The sequence below is a fragment of the Mercurialis annua genome, linkage group LG2 (genome assembly GCF_937616625.2).
Source record: "Mercurialis annua linkage group LG2, ddMerAnnu1.2, whole genome shotgun sequence".
NCBI lineage: Eukaryota > Viridiplantae > Streptophyta > Magnoliopsida > Malpighiales > Euphorbiaceae > Mercurialis > Mercurialis annua.
Genome location: NC_065571.1, coordinates 47,670,167 through 47,695,508, shown reverse-complemented (window position 1 = coordinate 47,695,508; position 25,342 = coordinate 47,670,167). Strand labels below are relative to the sequence as shown.

General features: G+C 28.3%; 2 protein-coding genes across 3 annotated transcripts; both read left to right on the top strand.

Annotated features, from left to right (window-relative positions):
* Positions 1-12,063: 12,063 nt before the first annotated feature.
* LOC126667306 (WAT1-related protein At4g30420-like) lies at positions 12,064-17,187 on the top strand. Of its 2 annotated transcripts, XM_050360276.2 has the most exons (8): positions 12,064-12,361; positions 12,465-12,579; positions 13,244-13,312; positions 14,681-14,797; positions 14,897-15,101; positions 15,720-15,878; positions 16,249-16,400; positions 16,843-17,187. In XM_050360276.2, exons 2-8 carry the CDS (start codon positions 12,503-12,505, stop codon positions 17,066-17,068), a joined length of 1,005 nt encoding a protein of 334 aa, XP_050216233.1. In that variant the 5' UTR covers positions 12,064-12,361; positions 12,465-12,502; the 3' UTR covers positions 17,069-17,187. The 2 variants fall into 2 exon arrangements, with proteins under 2 accessions (XP_050216233.1, XP_050216232.1); XM_050360275.1 differs by lacking the exon at positions 12,064-12,361 and having other exon boundaries at positions 12,368-12,579.
* Positions 17,188-18,410: 1,223 nt separating this feature from the next.
* On the top strand, positions 18,411-22,935 carry LOC126668644 (protein FAR1-RELATED SEQUENCE 5-like). Its single transcript, XM_050361832.1, has 6 exons — positions 18,411-20,450; positions 20,540-20,609; positions 20,670-20,738; positions 21,678-21,778; positions 22,076-22,157; positions 22,802-22,935. The coding sequence occupies exons 1-6, from the start codon at positions 18,411-18,413 to the stop codon at positions 22,933-22,935; spliced, it is 2,496 nt and encodes an 831-aa protein (XP_050217789.1).
* Positions 22,936-25,342: the final 2,407 nt, after the last annotated feature.

Sequence of the window (25,342 nt, the reverse complement as noted above, 5' to 3'; positions counted from 1 at the left end):
ACTCCAGGGGACTTCAGAAAATGCTTATATTCTGAGCATTTGAGAAACTCAGGAATTAATGCTTCATATAATGGCAGAATTTTCACGCCCAGAAGACTGCATGGTACTCGTCTGCTGCAGAATTCAGAAACAGTTCATGCTTCTACTCATCCGAATCATATTGCTGCTCGTCGAATGTTGCATTCCCAAAGGATTATTCGGTCTGATTACTCTTTCTTTTGGAGATACAAAACCCCGCCTCAGATTCTTTTCTTCTTTTGGCGCCTAGGAAGAGACAGAATATCGTCTAATACTGCCCTTGTGAGAAGAGGTATTCTGCTTGTTGATAATTCTGGTTGTTCTTTGTGCTCAGATGCAGAAACTGGTTTGCATATTGCAATTCACTGTCGCTATGCTTGGCTTGCTTGGACGAAACTTTTCAAAATGTGCAATATTTACTCGGTGGTTCCTAACAACTTGATTGAGTTTTTTCTGTTTTGGAACTCTCTTTCTCATAGACAATATCGAGTGTTATGGCAGAATATATGGTTTTTCTGTATTTGGGAGCTATGGAAGGCGAGAAACAAAAGAGTATTTAGCAATGTGTTCATCGAGGTTGACGCAGTGGTCTTTATGGAAATTTGCAAGGTGGTGGAGTTTTACAAAGATAACAATCAAGAATTTTCTTATTCCGGATATGATGTGTATCGTAATTTACTTTTGTTTTGTAAGTTCAATTGACTCTGTCGCCCTTTTTAAGGCTTTTGCCAATCACTGTTTTGTGATTGTGCTAATATACCCATCATTTATCTAAAAAAAACTCAAACCTTTATGACTTGTTGCAATTTTATCCAAACCTTTTAATTTTTGCTACAATATCCATATTACATTTTTTTGGTTGCAATAATAGCAAAATTAATGGCTAAATTTGTTATTTTCAATTAAAATATTAGACTATTATTATTTTTTGATGTATAATAATATAATAAAAGCCCCAAAAAATGACAAAAAATTCAAAAAAATTCACATAGCAATTTGGCTATTATTGCAATAAAATAATGCAATTTGGATATTATTGCAAAAATTAAAAAGTTTTGATAAAATTGCAACAAGTCGTAAAGTTCTGGATTTTTTTGCTATTAAGCCTTATAATTATTAATATAACAATTTATTTATCCAAAATATCCTTAATTAAATTAGCTTTAGTAAACTAAATTAAAGTGATAATGGTTTTTGAAAACAACAATAATTAATGTTTTTTGTCAGTTTCAATATTAAAAGTAATCTTATATATACTTTAGCACCCGGTGATTTTGAATTATTAATCAATAAAAATGCATAAAAAAGAGGAATGCATTACTATTTAATAAGGGTATTATAGGAAGTTAGTATTATTCTAATTAAATAAACTAATTCTCTTAATATGTATGTAAATGAAACAAGCCTATCTTTTATGGACGGATGGGGTAATATTTAAGAAACAATCGTACCTATATATGTGGGTAATTAATGACCCTAGAGGTACACAAACTTTCCCATTTATTTGTATTAGTAACCAAATTTTAATTAATGATATTGTTTGCGTTTTTTTCCATCTTCGATAGAGATTTCTTACAGTTTTTGGATCTTCTTTTCGCACTCTTCGTACAAAGAGCTATGACATCTTATTTGGTTATTCGGTATCTGGAAGCATTGGGATGCTACAAATAATAGAATGTTCAATAACGCTTATGTTTGTTATGAGTCACTAGTTTTGTATATTTGCAAGACGGTTAAATTTTTCTTTTTTCTATCACCAACATTTTTCATATTCTGGAAACAATGTACATATTTAGATGTTGGATGTTTTGTTGTTTTCCTTGATTGATCCGTTTCCGTATTTTTTGTCTTCCACTCATGGTGAATAAGGTTAAGTTAAATTATCATTTATCAAAAAAAAAATCCGTTTTAATTTGATTAACAATTTTTAAAAAAATTGATTACCAAATTTTAATTTTAATTCAACAAGATATTTTTCGATAAAAAATTATATGTATGGCCGCCGGATTTAATTATTTTTTTTCCTAAAAAGCTTACATGTATAAATAATTTGATTGAAAAAATTTAGGTGAAATTATGCATAAGGACACACATTTTTAAAGATTACAGCAAGATATTAGTACCATTATAATTATATATCGAAAAATTGCTTAAGCTCAAAGATAGACAACAACCTAGATTAGCTGATCATAGAAAAAGAAGAACCGATCATGCCGATTCCAATAAAACACAAACATAAAATTCATGATCAGCCAGATCAGAGACAAAAAATTGCGTCTGGACACATCAATCTCCATAATGTAAAAGCAAGAAAATTTAGGTTAAAGAGTGGAAACATTATTTTTTTATTACTGGAGTGGGAAGTGTTTGTGGGAGGTGTTGAAGTGGGAAATCCAACATTGGTTGTGTGTGTGAATGGACATGTGTTTAAATATTAGTTGGGCACCTTCACTTGATATCAATTGGTTTTAAGATGGAATCTAACATGGTATCAGAGCCTTGTCCATTCACATAATTTGAATTTGGCCCGGTCCACGTGAGTTGCACGTGAGGGGGGATTGGTTATTCGGCCCGGACACGCTACGCGTGAGGGGGAGTGTTGAAGTGGGAAATCCCATATTAGTTGTGTGTGTAAATGGACATGTGTTTAAATATTAGTTGGACACCTCCACTTGATATCAATTGGTTTTAAGATAGAATCTAACAGGAGGAATCGAAACCACGACCTGACAATTTGCTGCCGAACGCTTATACTATTTAAGCGAAATAAAAGCTGCGGTCAGCCATTAGCGAAAGAACGCATCCAATTGAACTCACTATGTATCAGTCAGATGTTTTAAAATACTGGAACTACTTATTAGCAACTCCATTCTTACACTAATGGAAGAATATTGTGGATGATATGCTAGACAAATCAGACACACGTGAAGAAAACAATTTCCAAAAAAACAATGAACAGAAGTTGAAGCTAAATCTCCAAAAATACGTTTTTGAAGTGACATCTAAAAAGTTACTAGGTCATATTGTCAGTAAGTGAGTAATTAAGGTAGACCCATATAAATCAGCAAACATAAATTTGTATTGTCACTATAATGCTGTCTGATTTTAGTTCCCATAAAAATTAGTTGCCACTAAATTAATAAGTGACTACTAATATAAACACGTACACCTTGTTTAATTAATTAAACGGTGATGCTTGCTTTCTACCTGTTTCCAAACACCAGCCATGAAAAAGACAGTGTGGTGTGGAGTGCAATTTGTTAATGCATGGCGTGTTTTTCTTCATTTCTGTCTGTTTTTAGATCACTAATAAATTCGATAAGCCCATCTTTAAGAGATATTTAGTCCTATAATTTGACAATATTGGAAAGGAAGGACATAACGTGACTTAAACTTGAAACGCCCATCACACTAACAAATAACCTATATCTATCAAATTTATTATCTTAAAACGAGACACGTACATATATACTGTTTACATACACGCTTGTATTTATTGCGTACTTCTAACATGCATGGCTCTATGAAATAAGGTGCAACTAGAGAAGAGGACTAAATAGTTGTTAATTAAACAATTTCGTGCGTTAAGAATAATTAGCAACTAATTTAGTGAGGTGAAGAAAAGACCATTGAACTTTTTCAATTTTGTTTTTGTTTTCCAAGCTCAGATTATGTGTAGCTAAACTTTTACATTAAAAATAGAGATGTAGTTTAATTGTGAGATTCATTATTATTTTATGGATTGAAGTTTTATATTATCAAGAGATTGTTTAATATCGTGTTTCAGTAATTAATTTTCGTGTTCATCGTTGTTTGATTGTTTGGCCATCAATTGAACTTTATCTAGAATTTATGTGAAGTATTGAGAGATGAAACTTCAATTCTGATCTAGAATTAATTCGCATAACTATCGTAGGGTAGAGATATACCTACGGATTTGTGTATGACATATAAACTGTAATCCTTCATCATTCAATTAAATTAGGGTTTGGATTGAGAAAGTAAATTCACTTTAATTGAATAGGCTTTCTTGATTCGAGAGAATACTAAAGAAATTTTGAATACCGTCATTGAATCACATCAATTCCATAGATGACAATGTAGCTTATAATTAAGTGAAATCCCGAAACTCTAGTGTTCTTCGCCAATAATTTATCTTTACATCTTAATTTATGTCGTTCTATTTACTTTAGTTAATTAGCTTAAACAAATTCAATTCAAATTTATAATTCTCTTAGCTATAATTAATACAAATAATAGTTGATCCGTTGTCTCTGTGGATACGACCTTTTTTGCTATGATTACAAATTCTTTTGATCAATGCAAAATTATTTTAAATTGAAAAAAATTGAAAAAAACTCAAAGAAATTACATTAATCAGTAGAGACTTTACAAATTGAGAAAAATTGAAAAAACTCTTACAAATTAAATTTGAAAGGGATGATTCTTCATCATTTTTTTTCAATTTTTAATTTTGGAAAAACAAAAATCTCCTTTATCATACTTGATTTAACTCCTTATAAGTTCTTGATCTTTTTCTTTTGATGAAATTCAGTAATTCACTGAATTGAATTTTGAAATTGATAAAAAAAATTGAGCTCTGCGACTTGCATATCTTATGTAATTAGTGCTTTTATGAAACTAGTTTTGCTTCACGTGCTTTGCACGTGGCTCGTACTGTGACACGTAAAAAATAAGTGAATTTTAATTAATAGTTACACTAAAAATAACAATAAATAAATATTATCTATTTTTATAAAAACTTAATTTACTACTAATTTTTGAATGAATTGGCTATTTGATAAAAAGAATATTTATATAAAAATAATTAAAATTAAAGATATTTTTTTACAAATAAAATAAAAAAATTATAGTAATTAGTTAATATTTAATTTCGTGTTATATACGATTATCAATAATATAATTAGTTGTTGGATCTCATGCATAATATTTTAGTAGTTGAATATAAGTATATGTGAAAGAAAGAATAGAAGTTGACATATAATTAACTATTTTTACTATGAAAATTAATTGAAAACTTTTTATTGATTAAATTTCAACAATTATAGAACAAAATTATTTTTTTTCCAAAATTCAAATTCAACTGATGAACATAACATGCGCCATACATAAAGTCATAAACAACTAATGTTAACTGTAAAAAGCAATTAAGAATATTCAAATTAAATTTGAAACTTATTTAGTTGCCATATTTTCAGAAAGCATATGATGCAAAATCCTTCTAATAATTGGAATCGAGAAGTAATGAATTTGACTTAAATAAAAAAACTAAAGAAAATTTAATTTTAAGAGATAATACTATAAAATAGGCTAGAGTTATAGCTAATGAAAATTACATGAGTTTTATTTCCTTGTTCAATTTAAATTCTGTTTAATAATCAATTATTAATAATAATAGATTAGAAAGGGTAATTAGGTAAAAGTGCCTGTCCCCCCATCCGTACTTTTATATATAGTATAGATATATTGTTTTTTGATTCCAACTGATTTAGATTCATCAATTTGGGAAAGATTTTCACTATTTCGAATTTGATATGGAAAGAGAGATTGGAGAGAAAATTTAGCTATTTGTTTCCTTCTTTAGGTATGATTATATTTGTGAGATAATGAAAGTTTACTTTTACAAAGGAAAAGTAGACACTGTAAAAATTAAAAGACAGAGATGAGACCGTATCGTTGAGATCAAATTGCTATGACATGGGTATTTTTCATTTTTTTTCCCTAAATTATAAACGCTTAGAGCATCCACAATGCAGTGTCATTTTTTATGCTAAATTTAGCATGAAAAAGTAACAACATGCTATATTTAGCATAAAATTCTAATTTTATCTTCAATTCAAAATGCTAAAAAAAATGTTATAATACATATATATCAACTTTTTGAAAGAAAAAAAACAATTCAATTATATTTTTTATAAATTATTTTAACATAAATTTTATTTTTCAATTGATATAATATAATAAAAAAATTTTAAAAAAAATTATTAAGATAATCGATGGATTATATAAAAATAAATTATTTTATAAATCATTTAATATGTTGGCTTGTGGTCTATTTTTTTAATTAATCAAAATTGTAAAAATAAATAAAAAAATATAAAATTTAAAATAAATAATGAAATTAAAATAAATAATACAAAAAAAAGTAATAGTAAAAAATTATAATTAACAATGAATTTTGATTGGTTGTTGAAGTTTAGCATATGCTATAGTGGATGCTAAATTTAAGACATGATATAGCATATGCTAAATTTAGCACCGAGTATAGCATCGCATTGGAGACTGATTTTAAAACTCAATGCCAAATTATAGCATTAGCATGCCAATTTATCATTGTATTGTGAATGCTCTTAAGCATTTCTATTCCAGTGCCAAAAATACCTCACAATACTATAATTTAGTATTTAGTATAAAAAAACACATTTTTATTGCATTTTTATTTCATGTGCTAAATTTAGCATATGTTAAATTTTGTGCCAAATTTGTTAGAAAGTTTAGCATATATGCCAAATTTTATTATTTATGAATTATTTACAGATTTTTCATCAATAATGATGGTCACTTATAAAATTATAAATTTAGCATTTAGTTTAGCATTTTGTAATTGATTGAATTTATAATATGTGCTATTTTAAGACCAAATCATGTGGCCCTTTATAGCCCAACAAATAAGGTCAAACATGCCTCTCATTTGTCTTTTAAATTTTGTCCACTCATTAATTGTTTTGAGGGATTTAATTATCATTTGTAAACAAAATTTATTTGAGAATATAAAATTCTTTCTTTTTTCAATTTTTCGCCTAACTTTTCAAATTTTTAACTTAAAAATCTTTATCTTTTTATTTTTAAAAATCAAACTAAAATTTTCTCTTTAATTCTAATAGTTCTCTTTTTTTTAAAAAAATAAAATCAACTTCGATTTGAATAAGTTTTTATGTTTAATTATACTTATTAACTTAACTTATATATTTATACAATAATTATATTAAATAAATATTTTAAATTATTTAAATTGATTTAGTTATAGAATAATATTTTCTGCATTATATATATAAAGTAGAAAATTACTTAGATGTGGGTTGGGTCCTTTTTTTCTTAATTAATATATAACTATATATATATATATATATATATATATATATATATATATTTTAAATTCAGCATATATAAAATGTGTCTTCTAACTCACTTATCTATTAAGCAATTCAATTTATCTTTTGTTAAACAAAAGTAAGAAAAATTAATTGTTTTAAAATTGTAAAGTCATTGCAATGGTATTATATAAAATAAAACTTCAAATTTCAAATTAAAACAAAAGAAAAACTATTATATAAATCAAAAAATTATATAATTTATTTGTTAATTATTAAGCTGTACATAATTTTTATTCATATATTATTTATTAAATCATTTGTATATCTTAAAATTTTATTTATATATAAATTATAAATATAATGTACAAAATTATAGAAATTTATTAATATATTTTATTTGTTAATTATTATAAAATTTTAAAAGTAAATATTTATTATTTTCTTTAATTAAGGGTGATTTATCAAGTAAAGTAATTTTTATATATTTTTATAGCTTAATTTAATTATATATGGACCCACCATTTAATATTTCTGGATCCGCCACTGTATTTGAGGGTCTTATTTGCACCTTTCTCCCTGCATTTTTTGTGAAGGATTGTTGGGTTTTATGTTAGACAGAGAAGAATTGATTCTTATTGTGATAGAGCAGTTATGTACTTTTTTTTATTTTGTAAGGCGATCTGCGAATTAAGGTTTTACATCTTGTTTCATGTTAGGTCATTAGAAACGGTTATATCTTTCTAGATTCTTACACTTCTAACTACTTGATTTTAATTGAAGATTATTTGATTGTCAAAATAAAAAAAAATTATAAAAAGACTTAAATTCAAAATTTTGAAAAATGAGATAAAATCGTCAATTTTAAATATTTGAGATATAAAAAAAAGAATAAAAATTTCCTGCAAACTTAGTTGCAGGAAACTCCTGCAACAGGGGTTGAGAGGATGACACGTATGTTATTTTTCTTTTGTCTTGATAAAATGGCTAATTAACCATTTAGTTCCTGTTTATTAACTAGTTCAGTAATTACCGAAACCTGTATACAATAATAATTAGCCAGCTGTTGGTAACCCATTGTTAGAAGATAATTTTGTTAATTTAACATGCAATTTTCCGTAGATTGAATACATATATATATAGGATTGTAGAAAATATGGAAAATTGCAAAATTGTTCACACTAAATGATGCCTATATGCTATATGAGCAGCTTCCTGTGTATAACTTCAACGTCGAGTCATTGTAACACCCCATTGGATAGGTTTATGAATTTTCTATGGACCGGGTCTAGATTAGAATTTTCCGAGTATATTCGGGTAATTGATTTTAGGGTCACTCAACTTACTCAATATATCAAAATGATCACTGAACTAAAAAACGCTACAAAGTGCTCACTAAACTTTTGATTTTGTATCACAAGGAAGTCACTATTCCATTACCGGCCATTTTTATCACATGTGGCAGCCGGATTTTTTTTATAGTCCATGTCACAAGCCACGTCATTTGAAAAAGATCAATTCACCCCCTCAACTTTGCACATATTTTTCAAAATAAAAATTAATAATCTTATTTACATTCTAGCCATCTTCCATTGCTCAATTGCTCTTCAAGAACAAAAATAAGAAATTACTGAAGATGGCAACAGCAAGAATTAATGCAGCAACATCACCAACAACAAAAAAGATGGTTTTGGTAAAAAAAATGAAGACTACAACACAACACACAAACAAGATCTGTACTCATCAAAACAATAAGAAAAATTAGGTTTTCCAATTATAACCAACTGAACCAAAACACAGCAACTCAGATGAAGAGGAAATTTTCTTCAGCTTCATAACCAACCGCCTCCTCCAAACGAAGAGGAGCTTTGTCTGGTTCAAACCAAGGCGAAGATCTCTTCATCTGGCTTAAACCCAGACAAAGATTATGTCTGGGTTTGAACCAGACGAAGCTCCTCTTCGTCTTGTTCAACCCAGATGAACAATGGGGGTTTCATGGCAGCTTGACATGGCGGCGAGTAGAGGTGGCAGCGGCTGGTGGCGAGGTGTTGAAGGGTTGTTGCTCCTGCCGGCGGCAGTGCAAGGTGAAGATGGTGAAGAAGTATTAATTAATTCTAATTAGGTTAAAATGGTAAAAAAGAAGAAAAGCTCCTTAGTTTTTGTTTTAATTAAAATTTGATATATTATTGGAAATATTAAAAACGGAGAGTTTTGATTTTAGTCAAAAAGATGTCGACGTGGCGGCAATGAGCTGGAGGAGAAAGAGAGGGTTTGAGGATTCAGATGTCCACCTAAGCAAAAATAGGCCGGAATACAACGAGTGACCTCCCTGTGATACAAAAACAAAAGTCCAGGTAGCATTTTGTAGTGTTTTTTTGTTTTTTGATATCTAATTATGGAGAAAGTTGAAGTGAACTATAATTAAATAAGTATGATTTTTCGTTTGGACTTTTTAAGTTAGATAGTTTAATAATATATTCAAAATCATTTACTTTAATTATAATCGGAATCTGTTCCAATAAAGAAAAATTCCACTGTACGTGCTTTTAGTTTTTGGTTCATATTTTTTGGTTAATTAATCAGTTTAGTACCTGGACTGAACTGGTTAATTAACCAACATTAATTGTTAAATTAATCATTTTATAAATGATAGGTGGCATCCTCTCAACCCCTGTTGCAGGAGTTTCCTACAACTAAGTTTGCAGGAAATTTTTATTCAAAAAAGAATAAAAATTTCCTGCAAACTTAGTTGCAGGAAACTCCTGCAACAGGGGTTGAGAGGATGACACGTATGTTATTTTTCTTTTGTCTTGATAAAATGGCTAATTAACCATTTAGTTCCTGTTTATTAACTAGTTCAGTAATTACCGAAACCTGTATACAATAATAATTAGCCAGCTGTTGGTAACCCATTGTTAGAAGATAATTTTGTTAATTTAACATGCAATTTTCCGTAGATTGAATACATATATATATAGGATTGTAGAAAATATGGAAAATTGCAAAATTGTTCACACTAAATGATGCCTATATGCTATATGAGCAGCTTCCTGTGTATAACTTCAACGTCGAGTCATTGTAACACCCCATTGGATAGGTTTATGAATTTTCTATGGACCGGGTCTAGATTAGAATTTTCCGAGTATATTCGGGTAATTGATTTTAGGGTCACTCAACTTACTCAATATATCAAAATGATCACTGAACTAAAAAACGCTACAAAGTGCTCACTAAACTTTTGATTTTGTATCACAAGGAAGTCACTATTCCATTACCGGCCATTTTTATCACATGTGGCAGCCGGATTTTTTTTATAGTCCATGTCACAAGCCACGTCATTTGAAAAAGATCAATTCACCCCCTCAACTTTGCACATATTTTTCAAAATAAAAATTAATAATCTTATTTACATTCTAGCCATCTTCCATTGCTCAATTGCTCTTCAAGAACAAAAATAAGAAATTACTGAAGATGGCAACAGCAAGAATTAATGCAGCAACATCACCAACAACAAAAAAGATGGTTTTGGTAAAAAAAATGAAGACTACAACACAACACACAAACAAGATCTGTACTCATCAAAACAATAAGAAAAATTAGGTTTTCCAATTATAACCAACTGAACCAAAACACAGCAACTCAGATGAAGAGGAAATTTTCTTCAGCTTCATAACCAACCGCCTCCTCCAAACGAAGAGGAGCTTTGTCTGGTTCAAACCAAGGCGAAGATCTCTTCATCTGGCTTAAACCCAGACAAAGATTATGTCTGGGTTTGAACCAGACGAAGCTCCTCTTCGTCTTGTTCAACCCAGATGAACAATGGGGGTTTCATGGCAGCTTGACATGGCGGCGAGTAGAGGTGGCAGCGGCTGGTGGCGAGGTGTTGAAGGGTTGTTGCTCCTGCCGGCGGCAGTGCAAGGTGAAGATGGTGAAGAAGTATTAATTAATTCTAATTAGGTTAAAATGGTAAAAAAGAAGAAAAGCTCCTTAGTTTTTGTTTTAATTAAAATTTGATATATTATTGGAAATATTAAAAACGGAGAGTTTTGATTTTAGTCAAAAAGATGTCGACGTGGCGGCAATGAGCTGGAGGAGAAAGAGAGGGTTTGAGGATTCAGATGTCCACCTAAGCAAAAATAGGCCGGAATACAACGAGTGACCTCCCTGTGATACAAAAACAAAAGTCCAGGTAGCATTTTGTAGTGTTTTTTTGTTCAGTGACCTTTTTGTTAGATTGGGTAAGTTGGATGAGCTCCAAAATCATAAGCTACAAGCAAAGTTACTAGATTTCAGAATGTTACATATGCCTTTCTTAACCTCGTTTGGAGTTCTAGAAAATCTAGCATACAGACTACAGTGGTGATAATATGTTAAAAATATGAAAGTTCTAAGCTGTACTAATACTCAAGAAAGGCCTCATCCTATTCACATTTACTTTATCCGATCATCCAAAAACAAACAATTTTAGAGAAAAAGCATGTTTTTTGTTTTTTGATATCTAATTATGGAGAAAGTTGAAGTGAACTATAATTAAATAAGTATGATTTTTCGTTTGGACTTTTTAAGTTAGATAGTTTAATAATATATTCAAAATCATTTACTTTAATTATAATCGGAATCTGTTCCAATAAAGAAAAATTCCACTGTACGTGCTTTTAGTTTTTGGTTCATATTTTTTGGTTAATTAATCAGTTTAGTACCTGGACTGAACTGGTTAATTAACCAACATTAATTGTTAAATTAATCATTTTATAAATGATAGGTGGCATCCTCTCAACCCCTGTTGCAGGAGTTTCCTACAACTAAGTTTGCAGGAAATTTTTATTCTAAAAAAAATTAAAAATGGGCATTTTGGCAAATTGCCCTATATAACTATTCAAATCATCAATCACTGAGTTTTCCTCAAATATTTATTAAAATTTAGAGTTCCCGATTACGAAAACTCTTATATACCAAATAGATTTTAATAAAAATAGGCATATGCAGATGAAGTAACCAACACAGTCAGTGCAAGCAGACAATGAATCTTCCAAGAAGTCCTAGTTCTTTTATTTAAGTTTCTTCTTAAAGTTTAATGCCTATGACGACAAAATGAACCTCGTAATAGCTGACAGTACATCTCTGTTGGTTTGCATGCGAAAAATATATCTTGCTCTGTCATCATGTGCTCTTATGCCTTGGTCCAAATAATCACATGCATATATTTCAGTATATATGAGTGTTGAAATCATGTAATAATGAGTGTCTGATCATTAGTTTTTCAGAAAATGGGTGGATTATTAGATGAATACAAGCCTGAGATTGCTATGTTTGGTCTGCAATTCTGTTATGCAGGTGTCGCAGTTTTGACTAGAGCGGCTCTTGTACGAGGAATGAGTCCCAGTGTTTTTGTTGTATACAGACAAGCCATTGCCACATTGATGGTTGCTCCTATTGCTTATTTTTCAAGGTAACTATTTACTATCCTATTGCTTATTTTTCAAGATATCTATTTACTAATTGAATTTGATATTTAATGTTATATAATTCATCAAAAAAATATTATATATGTGAATCATAATTGTCAAATCAAAATTTGAATTTGGTTAGTGAGTTGAGAATTAAAAATCGAACAACATCCTAAGATCTGATTATATTTTAAATATTATTTAAAGAAATATATACTCACGTAAACATTATATGAAATATCATTCATATATTTTTTAACAAATAACTAATATACTTTTAGCAAAATTGCTTAATAAACAAAATATTGTATAGTTTATAAACTTTTTAACTATATTAAAAATAATACTGAATGTAAATTACTTAATTAAATTTATTTATTTTTTGCTCTTCTTTTTTTTTTTTGCTCTTTTATTTATATTTTTTTCTTTTAATTTAAGGTATATGAAAAGATATTATTTGAATTATTATTCTTCTTGTATTCTTTTTCAATTTGTAGTTATTTATCTATGAATAGGGTGAATTGCATGATTCACTGATTCATTACGATTTGGCAATAATTTAATTTGATTTGTGATTCATTTAGAGATTTTAATATATTTGGTAAATCGTAATAGTGGTGTGATTTCTGATTTGTTGCTCTAAAATAAGTTGCATTTTGTTGGCAGGAGAAAGTCAGATGGGAGTTCTATTACGATACGGAGCTTTTCTTTAATCTGTTTGGCTTCACTTATAGGGTGATATATTCAAGCTACTTTCTAATTTATAGTTTGCTTTATTTTATTAATTAGTTTGCTTTTTGTGAGGAATTCAAACTTCTAATCTATGCATGTAGTATATAAACAAAAACAGAAAAGAACATTTATTGAAATGAAAAATGATAAAATAATAGCCATATAAACAAAAAAAGATCAAATTTTTCATGAAAGTTTCGTAAAAGTCTTTCAATTTTATTCAATTTATCCTGAAATGCATGATTTCGTTTCAATTTTATCCAACTATACAATTTTACTTATGTGGCGCTGATGTGGCATGAGTAAAATTACACAATTGAAAAAAATTGAAACGAAATCATGCGTTTCAGGATAAATTGGATAAAATTGAAAAGTTTGGACTTTTGTAAAAAAATTATAAAAGTTTAGCCTTTTTTGATTATTTGGCCTAAAACTATATATGGTTATAAGCATAAATTATAGATATAGAATTTTATTTTATTTTTGAATATTTATAAAAATAAAAAGAAATATCAAAATGTATGGTTTGAGAAGTTTCTACTTTCTATGTAGGTCCAGTGGCGCCAAAAAATCATACATTTTCGACTTCTTGCTAATTTTATAAAAAAACTAAAATTTGTAAAGCTGTCCTAATTTGATAATTTTGTTCAATTCTATTGAATTTTTTTAATCAATTTAATTGTTTTAATTTTCAGTTGACTTTTTATACTAAATTCTCAGTTAGCAAAATTTGTTTTTTAAAATTGTAAAATTTAACTCTAAATTTTAAAGAAAAAAGTCAAAATCTAATCCCATTCCTCCAGTGTTAGGTGATTGAAAAAAATAGGACATTTTGAAGCTACACATGAACATAAAAGGCAAATAAGAAAATTAATTATCGCAATGAGGTGAAAAATTGACACAATTTGAAATTTTTTTTGGATAGATTGCAATAGAATCGTCAAATTGAGATATATTTGCAAACTATAAAAAGTTTGAAAAAATTTGTAAAAAATTAAACACATAACATGTAATCTTATAATTACTATGGATCACATTTTTTAACTAACAGGAAAAAAACGAATGACAACTTTCTAACCGTAAGTCGTCTATTGTTTTTAATTATCTAAATAATTTTTTTATTTTTATTTTTCTTTTTAATCATTTCATTGAGTCTCCTTCTACAGTTACGAAATATTTTTTTCTCTCAGTTTCTTTATTCCGCCGCTACTTTAAAAGTAACAATTTAAGTTAGAATTCATATTATTTTGTCTGATTAATTATTTGAATACACACTACAAGATTCAAACTCTTCATGATCTTATAGTTCTGAAGTAGTAACTAATTAGTTGTTTGTTGCTAACTAAACTAATTTTGATGCAATTGGAACAGTGTTACTATCAATCAAAATATATTCTTTGAAGGTGTTTATTTAGTCTCGTCATCAATGGCAAGCGCAATGGGCAATCTAGTCCCTGCAATCACATTTATCCTGGCAGCATTTATGGGGTAACCAAATCCACAAATATATATCATGAGATGCTAAATTATTATATAATTCAATTAAAACTAACAATTAACTTAATTATTTTTATTCATTTTGATTAGTTTAGAGAAGATTAATATAAGAAGCATAAGAAGTATAGCAAAAATAGTGGGAACAGTGTTGTGTGTGAGTGGAGCTATAGCAATGGCATTGCTTAGAGGACCCAAACTACTAAATTCATTTGTTTTGGGAGGTGATGATTGGTTAGTGGGCTGCTTACTTCTCTTTGCAAGTTCTTGCTGCTGGTCTTTTTGGCTTATTTTGCAGGTGATTAACCTCTTTAATTTCATCATTCTAACATGCACAATGAATTATTATATTTATAATTATGATGAAATTGATAAATATATTATGAATAAAAAACTGCAAGTTAAGTGCAATAATATCATATTTTGGGTCAATTATATCGAAAATACAAATACTAAGATGATTAAATTATAATAATGCAATATGATTAAGTATCTTAAATTAATTTTAGAATAAATCGATCTGTTCATATTTTAAGAAAAAATTCATTAAAGTTTTGATAATAGCCAAAAATTAATAGAAGTACAAAATTTTGATAAAATTGAATTGAGAATTTCTAGTGTTTTATTACTAGTATTTTTCTAATTGTAGATTGATTTATGATAAAAACAAGTGGGTAACAATATTATATTTTTATCAATTTGATCATTCATTTTTAATGATTTGATATCACACAAATTATAAAATCGTTACAAAAAAAAAATTACAAAATAGTTGGACTAAACTGTCTAAATATTATAGTTACAGATACAAATTTTGCATACATAAGTTTATTTTGCCTTGTAATTTATGTGTATACTTTTAATTTGATAAAAAATCATATATAATAAGTAAATATACTAATTAATTTGAAATCAGGTTAAAATCACATCAAGCTATCCTGATCACCTATCCATGTCAGCTTGGATGTGTTTCATGGGAACAGTACAGTCTGCAATTCTCACAATGTTCTTGGAGACAGATCTAAATCGATGGAAATTGCATTCATATTTAGAGCTCATCTGCTGCTTATTTACAGTATGCTTTACTCTTCTTTCTTCTTATTAAAGTAATTTTTCCTAAATTTAATTAGATAAATTTCTCCCCAATTAATCTAAAATTATTTTAAATTATTTTATACTTTGCAACATTATGTATGTTGGTTTAAATAATAAATGTTTGAATTTTTTTTAAACATAAAGCCTTATTTTATCTATTTGTATAAAAACGGGACAAAAGAAGTTTGAAATTTTGTATTTTTTTAAATCCAATATAATGCATTATTTTTGGATACAATCTTTCGTTTCCTGATTTCTCGACTTCAAATTTTTACGGGTCTTGTATACAATCTTCGATAAAAATATAGCTTATTTACATAATATTAATTTGTTGATTGTGATATGAATAGGGAATTATAGGATCTGGAGTTTCGTTCGTGGTTCAAGCATGGTGTATATCAAAACGAGGTCCTCTATTTTCTGCAATGTTCAACCCTTTAAGCACTCTCATTGCAACTTTCTTAGCTTCTTTGTTTCTGCATGAGCAGATTTACATGGGAAGGTACGTACTTTAGCCAAAATTAATTTTTATAATTAAAATTATAGTGAATTTAACAGATATATCTTAAATAAAAACGTAATTAACAATTTTTTTTAATAATTTGTGTTAATTAATATCTAAACAGTAAATAAAACAATAAAGGATCTAACTGAAAAATTTAAATAGATGTTCGTCTTTTAATTTATTTTTATGCAAATTAGTCAATAATTAAGGAAAAATCATAAAAATTTAAAGATAATCAATGTAATTTAATAAAAAAAACTGCATGTTTTATACGATATATTTATTATTACTGAAAATGTTTTTATATTTTTATTTAAATACTCTTTATCCATTTTATTTGCTTATTGGACATAATTAACTAAATCATGAAATTTCTGGACCAATCTCTTCAACTTGAAAAATTTAATAGGTGATAGTACATTTTGTGTTGCATTTTCAGCTTGATAGGCGCAGTTGGTGTGATCATGGGTTTATATGCTGTGCTATGGGGTAAGGCAAAGGATGTTGGTATTAAAAATGAAGATGAGATTGATCCGAAGGTGGAGATTGATGGAATGCGAACTTCAAATAGCTTGAAAGATGAATCTATGGAAGAAGGAAATTGTAAAGCTGATATAGAAGAACCTCTTTTGGCTCATAGATCGATCTCTAGTTCACTTATTTAGAAATTCGGAATTTTTGTAAAATTCACAATGTTAATTTTTCCCTTAAAAATTTATTTTTGAAGTGCAATAGTACTTATTGATCAAAAAACGAGAATAAATCCTGAATATTAGACGACCTATTATTATGTCTCGAAATATCTTTCATAATCAAAATTTGAACAAAATTTTCCTGCTATAGCTTTTGGAGGAGCTCCTGCAACAATGGTCCAAATTTTGCCACGTTACAATAGAATTTGTTTATAAAAGTGGTTAAATGACCATTTAGTTATGAATAATTATTCGATACAGTTCATGTACTAAATTAAACAATTAACCAAATTTTGTGTGCTTCTAGAATACATGACTCAGTGATGGTTAATTAAGCATATCCACGTGCTATTTTTTCTATACTGATATAAGTTCCAATTGTAATTAGGATACATGGTTTTGAATACTATTCAAACACTCTAACTTAAATATTCCAAACCAAAAATCACCTCTATTTAAAGCAATTTTTCCATTGTTCGATATCAGAAAAAAAACCCAGGTATATTATTTAGTTTTATGATAGTTTTTTTTATTAAGAAAAAAATATTAATTTATACCATATGATGCAGATTATTTATTATTTTGTCGACTTTTGAAGCAACTTGTCAAGCAAACAATTATCAAATTGAAGGTCAAGCATTGAAAAACGGGTAATTTTAGTTTTTTTTATTATTTATAAATAATAAATTAAAATAATTTAATATTTTATGCTTGAATCTCATATAAATTTTTCGTATTTTTATATAATTAGATCATAAACTTAATACCTTTAAATTTAAACAATCTATAAAACTCATTCATGATCTAAAGTTTAGCTAAAAATTCCACGGGAAAGAATTTTTACATTCCATCAAATTTACTTCAAATATTTATTGTTAGAATGCCCTATTTCTTTTTGTTTTGTCCAATTTTAATCTTTTAAATATGTTTAATATGTCCTTCTCATACATTGACATGCATCTTATTAATTTCTTCACTGGATTATTTTTCTTAAATGATACAATCTCTAAATTGTTAACGTAATGCTTGTATTTTTTTTAAACATATTTGTACGTTATTACTGTTTTAATATTTTATATATTTCTGTCATTATATTTTTATGTACTTAACTTTTTAATTCAGTTCAAAAATATTATTTTGTTTATTTTAAACCTTATTTTACTATTTTATTTACTAATTTTTTTGTGAAAATCCATCTTATTTATAATATTTTTTTTTGAAAAAAAGTACTTATGAGTGTTAAATAAAAAATTTAGATCGCACAATCAGTTAATGATTTAAAATTGATATAATAAATATTTTTTTCATCAGATTTATGGATATCGAGGAGGCTTGTGTTGGTATGAAATTTGATAATGAAGAGAATGTGTATACTTTTTATAAAAGTTATGCCCATAAACTTGGATTTAGTGTTAGAAAACAATATGTGCATCGTGTGGATGGACAGGTTAGAAGAAGAACTTTTTGTTGTTCAAGACAAGGTCAAAAAGGTGTGGACAAAAGATCTGAACAAGTGAAGTTTGAGCATCCAATTTCCCGAGTCAATTGTTTGGCACAAATGACATGTCAACTTAAACCGAACGGTATGTTTGAAGTTATTTCTTTTAATGCTGAGCATAGCCATGAACTTACTCCTACACCAATGAAGCACATGTTAAGATCACAAAGACAAATCACATTAGCCCATAAAGCTGTTGCTGATGATGCTGCAAAAGCTGGATTATCTACTAAGTCCACTATTGATTTACTAACTTCACAAAGTGGGGGTCGTGAATTTAATGGATTTTTAGATAGTGATTTTAGAAATTATATATCTGCCAAGCGTAGAACAGAAATGATTAAAGGAGATGGTCATGCTATTATGGATTATTTTCATAAAATGCAATTACAAGATCCTTCTTATTTTTATTTGGTGCAACTTGATGATAATGATAATTCCATATTAAATGTGTTCTGGGCAGATGGGAGGTCAATTATCGATTACCAACATTTTGGAGATGTTGTATGTTTTGATACAACTTATAGAACCAATGAGTATGGTAGGCCGTTTGCTCCATTTATTGGTGTTAATCAACATAAAAAAAGTATTATTTTTGGTGCAGCTTTACTATATGATGAAACAATATCATCATTTAAATGGTTGTTTGAGACCTTCCTCAGTGCAATGTCTGGTAAGCATCCTAGGACAATATTGACAGACCAATGCCCCGCAATGGCCAATGCAATTGAAGAAGTGTTTTCTGAAACTCATCATCGATTATGTGTGTGGCATATTTATCAGAATGCTGCTAAAAATTTAAGTCATGTTTTTCATTCATCAAAACAATTTGCATATGATTTTAGCTCTTGTGTATATGGTTATGAAGAGGAAGACAAATGGCTTCAAGCTTGGGATGATATGCTAGATAAGTATATGCTTACTGATAATAAATGGTGCAATGGAATTTTTGAAGTAAGAAAAAAATGGGCTATGGTATATGGGCGGCATATGTTTACAGCTGATATGATGAGCACTCAGCGAAGTGAGTCAATGAATAATGTCCTCAAGAAATACTTGGATGCAAAGAATAACTTTATGCATTTCTTTGATAATTATAACAGGTTGTTGTCAAATAAACGATATGAAGAGTTGTTAATAGAGTTCAAAATGAGAGAGAGGGTTCCAATTTTACAAGCTGATGTAGAGATGTTAAGACATGCTTCAAAAATATACACTCCAACAGTGTTTAAGATGTTTCAAGATGAATATATGAAGATTTTAGATTGTATTATGTACAAAGTTGACAAGTCTGAACATATTACAAGCTATAAAGTCCAGTGTGGTAGAAAGGATCAAGAACATTTGGTCACATTAGAAGCATCAACACAATCAGTTAAATGTAGTTGTATGAAATTTATTTTTGTGGGAATTTTATGCGCACATACTTTGAAAATCCTTGATAAGAAAAATATTAAACAGATTCCACCACAATACATCTGGAAGAGATGGACAAGAGATGCAAAGATTGGAATGATTGAGGACAATTGTAACATTGCGGTTGGAAGTAGTCCGCAAGAGTCAATTGGAAAAAGATATTCATCTTTGAGTCATAATTTTCGAGAAATATTGACACTTGCATCAGAAAGTGAGGATATGTATGAGCATGCATGTGAAGATTTCAAAAAATTATTGAAAGACTTACAAGTAATGAAGGTAAGTAATGATCCATCTAATCTGTCCAATTCAAAAGATAACAAAACATTTTCTCCTATTATATCTGAAGTCAAGAAAAAAGCGACTGTTGGACGTCCAAGTAATAGGATAAAAGGTGCTTTAGAAAGAAAGAAAAAAATTAAACGTCAATCTAAATCACAGGTAATTTTTATATTTAAAATATAGAGTTATTTTATATAATTAAATATTTAATATTTTTATTTTATATTAAATTATTATTTTTTTAATAGGATGGCGGTATGGATTCTACTAACAAGTCCAAAGAAAAGAAGAAAGACGTCAAAAATATTGATGTAAGAAGTATATAATATTATATCATTTTTTTATAAAATAAAAATTTATTATCTAATGTATTTTTAGGACGAATGCATCAATTATTATCAAGAAGATCTGAACGTCGAATTACAAGTATTGGAAAATACTACTCAGGTACGTGCATATTGTGATATTATTTTAAGACATATTTTATAGATTCATAATTTGAATAATTTTTTATTTTATTTTTACTTGAAGGAATCAAGTGAAAAATATTTATGTGAAGACTTTATTACTACTCAAGAGATAATAGAAAGTTCATCACATAATGATTGTTCTTATACATTTTCCAATCAAAATCAATTCTCGTATACTCAGCTTCTTCAGGTATTTGATCATTTAAAAAATTAAATTATTTATATTATTTATATAATTTATATAATTTATTTATATTTATAATTTTGTTTTTATAGGATTCAATTGCAGATTCCAAGAGGAAAAGGATCGAATAAATTTTAAAATTTTATTTTTGATTAAGTTATGTTCAAGCGTAAAATTATTTTCTGCTTTTAATATATATTTTATGGTGACATATGTATTTATTAGTTTTATGTTATTAATACAATAAATATTGGGTGTTAAAAATTGTCTAATTATTAAAAGGATATGATTAATTAATCAAGCATCTAAAATTTGGCATGTACTGGACAATTATCCAAAACTGAATGGTCATTTAACCATTTTTATAAACAAATTGTATAATAACGTGGCAAAATTTAGGCCACTATTGCAGGAGTTCCTGCAAAAAAGTATAGCAGGAAAATTTTGTTCTCAAAATTTCATCTTTTTGACTTGATGCGCATTGTGCTAACATATGAGCAATTTTATTGTTCGCTCTATTTGTAAACAAAAACAACTATTAAAGCAAGAATTTAAATAAACGAAATACCATCATAAGTTGGTCCATGGACAATTGTAAGAGAGTCACTTTCATCGCTATGCATCTGAAAGAACAATCTCTTGCAACGTTGAGACCAAATAAAGTTGCCAAAACTTCACCTTGCTCAATAATACATGAAATTTGTATACGCTTTTTCGTGTTTTATATGCTAGTGTTATTTTGGGCCTCAAAGTCCAAACTTAAAACCCGCCAAGCCAACTGGGCTCTGAAGCCCACAACCGATGAAATTGGAAATTTTCTGAAGGGATTACAGGTTTGTTTGAAGAGGAAATTACACTATATGACTCATATTTTATAAAGTCATACATTAGTGCCTCATAAAATAAAATTGTGCGGAAATCTCTCAACTGATTATAAAACTTTTCATTTATACCTCAAAATATTTTTAATCCAATTTTACCCTCATACGATCTGCACCTGCTAATCTTTTCTCTAATACATTACATGTGACCCACCAATATGGTGACGAGGTCGCTGGCGACGAAAAAAAAATTGAGAGTTAGAGGACTGTCTTGGCTCCTGTAATGAGATCTAAGGTATCTCTGGAAAGGGAGAGATTGATGTTAGAGTCGCACTCGGCATAGTTGAAAATTATAGAGGAGACGATAACAGAGTCGTCACAGACAAAGAGGGTACGATGATTCGGAAATTTCTAGCGGTGGTGGTTGAATTTGTTATTTGATTTGGTGAGAAATGTTTGAAGCTATAAAAAATGGAAGACAATACAAAAAAAGGATTACAAGAGATTGGTTTAGAGTTACTATTGAATCGCCGTGAAAGTTTAAAGAATGCTTCAAGTGATGAAAATTTCCTTTAAATTCTTTATCAAATTTAAACTTCTAATCTCTCTTTCTTATTTCATGCTTTTTTTAAGTAGATACCGATTTTGGAGCTTTATGATACAACTTTTTCTTCATTCGAAAAAAGTAATTTTTTTTATATGCCTGTAAGGTGTTTGATGTATTGCTTCTTTAAATATGGTTTTTGAGCTCTGTATTAAGTAAGCCTTTGAGCTTTGATTGTGTGATTTTAGTTGCAGAATACAACCAAAATGAAGCCTAATTGTATTTTTAACTTTCATCCATATTAAACTATGTAGAGTTTGGTTACTTGCATTTTAATTGTTTATTTTACTTTCATGTTTTGAGCTATAAGGTTGGCTTTTGGCCATTATAGATGCCACAATTTTGAATTGAAATTATTATGCAGGATTGCCGCTATAGGTGCATCATTTGTACACTTGATGGACTTGTGTACATGTGAGAAATTTTGACAGGAAAAGAGCTTGGTGGTTTGCATAAATTTTTATTTGGGTCTTACTCGTATGGCTCTTTAGTTGTACTCGATGTCCATGTAGGCTCTGTTTCTTGCCTGACTTGGAGTGGCGAGTTCATCTTAAGCACTTCATAAGAAAAAGATGTTATAATATGGTAACAATTTGATTTGAGACTATTTACGAAGTTGGGACAAGAAGAAGGGTCTAATCTATTATAGCTTTGGTGACTTTCGAAAACAGAACATTTACTACCCATCAAGACATTAGAATTAGAGTAGGAAAGATTTCAAGAATCAAGAATGTGTTTAGACTTGTAGACACAGTTCCAACCACGCAGATTATCTCAGAAAATTTATGAACTTTTTTACTTCTTTCGACTTTATGCTTAGTTTTTTTTTTTCATGCCTTGAATTTGAAAATTTATTTATAACTCATTATCAACCTCAAATAAACTTCAAGTCAACTCTGAATGATTTAAAAATTATAATTACTTAATAATTTCTTTCAACTAATTTCATTTATTTTATTGTACTTTAAGTAAAAATATTGCAAACTAAATTTAACACTGAATTGAGTTTTTTTATTTGTTTTTCATATATTTAAATAATCATAAATCAACTAATTATCAACTCCAAATTTTAAATATACATTTAGTAGTATATTAAATGTTTACATTGTCAACTTTAGATTTAAATATATATATATATATATATATATATATATATATATATATATATATATATATATATATAAACTAATTTATCATGTGTTTTTATAATCATTAAACTCATTAATCGACTCATTGTCAACTATAAAATAAATATCAACTGAAAATCAACCAAATGTTAACCAAATATCAACCAATTGACTTTCATTTTTCTTCCGGGACACTGTTTGAAACTATTATTACTATTGTCCCCTTTTTTATGGTTGACAGGCGTCGATTTTGGCTGTTTTAAAGAGTTCTATTTAATATGTTGAAATTTTTATTTTGTAATTTGGCCAAATTTTAAAGATTAATCGAATGTCAATCGAATATCAACTAAATGTCAACCAAAAATCAACTGAATGTCAACTAAAAATCAACCCAATATCAACTGAATGTCAACCCAAAATCAACTAAATGTCAACTAAAAATCAACCAAATGTCAACTGAATGACAATCAAAAATAACCAAATGTCAATTAAAAATCAACTAAATGTCAACCGAAAATCAACTAAATGTCAACTAAAAATTACCAAATGTCAACCGAATATCAACTAAATGTCAACTAGATGTCAATTAAAAATCGACCGACAACAACTGAATGCCAACCTATAATCAACCAAAACCAAAATTGAATGGTTTTTAAGGAAAAAAATCAAACCGATTTAAATGTATTCAATTGTTGGTTTAATCAAAACGAGTTAAATTGTAATATATCATGTATTTTAAAAGAATAGTTGCAACATATTAAATAGAACTCAATAAGACAGTTGACATCAACACGACATATGTATATCGTCTTCTTAGACATATATATTGCTTTCTTAATATATGTAAAAATGGATAAAACGACAAATATTTCAAAACGGAGAGAGTAATTAAGAGTTGATTAGAAATTTATTTACGGATAGTAATGGTTGATAATAAATTGTACATCTCAAGAAAAAAATAAATTGTGATGTATTACGTATTATCATGTCTGATTCATTCTAATAAATACCAAAAGGCAAAAAAATTGTAACAATTAAAAAAAAACAACATTGTTACTCCATCATTAGGTTTAAATAAGTGCGAGAACTAAAACAAAATAGAAATTACAAACTAAGTAAAAGCTAGTTATTTTAAACTAAAACAAACAAAGCTCTAACTTTTTAAATACAAAATTAGGAAAATTCCCACAAGCATTAAAAGAAAACAGTTCAAACAAAAGAATCATTATAACCTGCCAATTTTCTTTTGATGAAAGACTAATAAAATAAAAGAAACCAACATAATCAGGACCAACTAAAGCTCTCTACTCTGGGTTATCTTTGAGTAGCACTGTCACGACCCATTTTCATGAATCGCGACCGGCGCTAGGGTATGGGTAATGTAGTACCAAAACCCGTAGCTAGCCTTTCATTTAATACATAAACATATAAACCTGCAGAAAACCAATGCTCAGGGATAACCGAGACTTCAGCCTAAATCTAACAGTTATAATATTCAACAGTTAATATAACATGCTTATTCAGTTCTGAGTCTAAAATAGATTTATCATAAACCAATGTAAATAATATAACATGTCAAAGCAATATAACCAGTCGAACCAATCCGACAAATATATAATAATAATAATAAAGACGTCTAATTACTACTGCGGTCTAAGAATAAAACAGTTTTACGGTTTTATTAAAAATAAAAGGAACCTCCGAGGAAAAGTAAATGCGGAGATCACCAGACTCTCTCAGATCATAACCCTGGGGAAAATTGGGAAAACAACGGGGTCAGATATACTGAGATGAGTTTATACCACTATCTACATTTATTAAGTGGAAAATCTTTAAAACCGTTAA